Source organism: Sander vitreus, chromosome 19 (genome assembly GCF_031162955.1).
Source record: "Sander vitreus isolate 19-12246 chromosome 19, sanVit1, whole genome shotgun sequence".
In the NCBI taxonomy this organism is placed as follows: Eukaryota; Metazoa; Chordata; class Actinopteri; order Perciformes; family Percidae; genus Sander; species Sander vitreus.
The window spans coordinates 17,697,314-17,700,148 of record NC_135873.1 but is presented as its reverse complement, the minus strand read 5'-3'; the positions used below and the strand labels follow the sequence as shown (position 1 = coordinate 17,700,148).

Below are 2,835 nucleotides of genomic sequence, written 5' to 3'. Positions count from 1 at the left end.
CCACAAAAAGTGCAGCTGACGTCAATGTCTTTTTGTTCTTTTCCTGCAGGTATAATGGTCAGTGGCTGTGACGCTGAAATCATCCCTGCAGCTAACCGGATTGGTTCGTCATCAAGCGTTCCCCGCACGTGGACGTGATTGGTCGCTCGAGACACACTCGTGACGTGTTGAGCTCGAGCACACCTGATGCTCATTTGGACTGGAAGGCGGGAGGTGACAGCCGGTTTAAAAGACAAACGGAGAACAGTCGCTCTTTGCTTGTGACTCCGTAACAAAGCAGGAGTGTTAAGGGTCCATGCCACTACGCGTCTAGCTAGCTAGCCAACTAACTAACACTCCTTAAACCACTGCGGAGGCTGAGCTGGGCCGGGGTTGACCTCCCGAATCCTCACAAGCGACTCCATCATCTGTTTGCAGCCATGTTTGAGGTAAATCAAGTAGGTTACGCATCCATTCCTAAGAATGCTGTCTTTTGACATTCCTCTTGACTTCTCACTTTCTTTAGCTAGTTTTTTGAGACACGTATTTAGTGACTTAACAGTTTAAGTAACCTACAATCAGTTCCTCTACTCGTGCTTGCTATGTAACGTTATGGTGTAATGTGTGTATATATATATATATTTGTAGGGATTTTACAAGTGTAATAAACAATATTCCATTATTAGACGCAGCCCTCTTCTCTATGCTGGTAGAACTCTTGGGAGCTTTAATCATTCTAATATTGAACACAGAGGGCTGGATTTGAATTAAACGGCAAGTCCTGTAGTAGATACTAAAAATATGGCTTTTAAACAACCCTAGCAAGATGTTAACTTTTTTTCATAAAGGTGACTAAAGATCCCTAGTTCCAAATTGAATACTTTTATTTATAGTATGTACTGCAGCTGCCCTTCCAAAATACATACTGTTGCATACAATTGAGACATTCTACTTAATTTCATAATTTAAACCTTGGCCCTTTTGCTCATATGCTGCACAAAGCATTGAGGGTCAGAATAACCAGAAAAGCATGCTGGCTTACATACTGCAAATTGACCAGATGCAGTAGTGCATCCTGCTATATTTAGCATAGTACATTTGTCATACTATATATTGGGACATCTTATAATATAGGTATTTGAATGTGGGGCCTGAGTTCCAGAAGCTAGTAGCAGAGGCTAGCCCAGACATGCCTCAGTCACTCTTTCACTACTCCCTATATAACACCCCCTAAGTAAAGTTACTTTATAATGAGTACTACATGTTGGACACTTCTGAAACTTGCATTGTGGGGAAAGTAGTGTACTATGGACACCATTTTTGTTCCCTTTGTGATGTGAGGACACTCTAGAACACATTTCACATGCAGATTTCAGTCCTGTCATAGCCTAGACAGAATACTGCCAGAACATCTTTCAGCTTTTCTGAAAGACTTAAATGAAACTTCCACAATTCATGCTTTTGGAAGTGTTGAACAAATGCAAGCAGGGAGACGAGGGAGGACTTTATTATAACCTGCTCAGCTCAAACGTTTTTTATATATATTTCAGACCAGTAGTGATGAATTGTTCCTGCCCTCCTACCAAGATGAGGAGCTGGTGGACAACCTGCTGTCCGGTGAGGAATCGGATGGTGGTGAAGGGCTCTCCCTGGCTAGGGCCCTGCTCCCCCTGGTAGAGTCATCCTCTCCTCCCCTCGTCCCCTGGGTCTGCTCCACCCGCTACAAGACGGAGCTCTGCACCAGCTACTCGACTACTGGTTTATGCAAGTATGCCGAGCGCTGCCAGTTTGCCCACGGCCTCCACGAGCTGCACGTTCCCTTCCGCCACCCAAAGTACAAGACGGAGTTATGTCGCAGCTTCCACACAACCGGCTACTGCTACTACGGAAGCCGCTGTCTGTTTGTCCACAGCCCCACTGAGCAGCGCCCCGCCCTGCGCCGCCGCAAAGATGTTCCCTGTCGCACCTTCTGCTCCTTTGGCGTTTGTCCATTCGGTACCCGCTGCAACTTCCTGCATGTGGCGAGCGGAGACGTTAGCAGCGGCCTGGAGTCTCCTGATGTTGTCCAGGAGAAGCCTGCGCCTGTCTCCAGACCCCTGCTCCAACCGCAGACAAAGGAGTGGAAGCCACGTGGCGCTCTGTGCCGCACCTTCAGCTCTTTTGGTTTCTGCCTGTACGGCACACGCTGCCGCTTCCAGCACGGTCTCCCCAGCAAGATCAAAACCTCGGAGCAGACCCACGGAGGGTCCTTCTTCTCCCAGCTGTCCCTTGGCAGTTCAGGTGTACCTTCCCCCACCTCCCTCTTCACCTCCACCTCGCCAATGTCTTCCACCTCCTCTTCTCCGCCATCAGCCTCTCCTCTCCCCACCCCGCCTGCAGAGGCCACAGCCCACAACGCCTTCACCTTCTCCAGTCAGCACCTGAGCGACCTGCTGCTGCCCCTGGCCCTCCACCTGCAGCAGCTGGAGAGCAGCAAGGCCCAGGAGATCTGGGACAACAGGGCGCTCTAACTGGATGTGGTCGTAGTTGGAAACCAGCATCAGCACTGAACACCACAGCTCAATTAAATGTTTTATTTTTTTATAAACCTCCCCTTTTCCCTTAGGGTATTTTAATATATTTTTAAACTTAGGTTGTTTACTTGAATGTTTGTCAGCAGGTCAAGCGGGCCTTGAACTGTTAAATTGCAAATCAAGCAGTCTGCAGTTGACGGTGGGTCAGTGGTCTCGAGAATCGCTACAGTTGCTGCCATGAGAGGAGTTTTATTTTTTTAACTGTTGTAAATACTTTATTAATCAACTTGAGTAAATGAAATGTCTGACCTCAGAATCATGAATAAACCAATTTTAAATCTAA

The 2,835-nt window shown here is 47.4% G+C and overlaps 1 protein-coding gene across 1 annotated transcript; it reads left to right on the top strand.

The window, feature by feature from the left end:
• cth1 (cysteine three histidine 1) lies at positions 1-2,835 on the top strand. Its single transcript, XM_078276030.1, has 2 exons — positions 1-428; positions 1,530-2,835. Exons 1-2 carry the CDS (start codon positions 420-422, stop codon positions 2,487-2,489), a joined length of 969 nt encoding a protein of 322 aa, XP_078132156.1. The 5' UTR covers positions 1-419; the 3' UTR covers positions 2,490-2,835.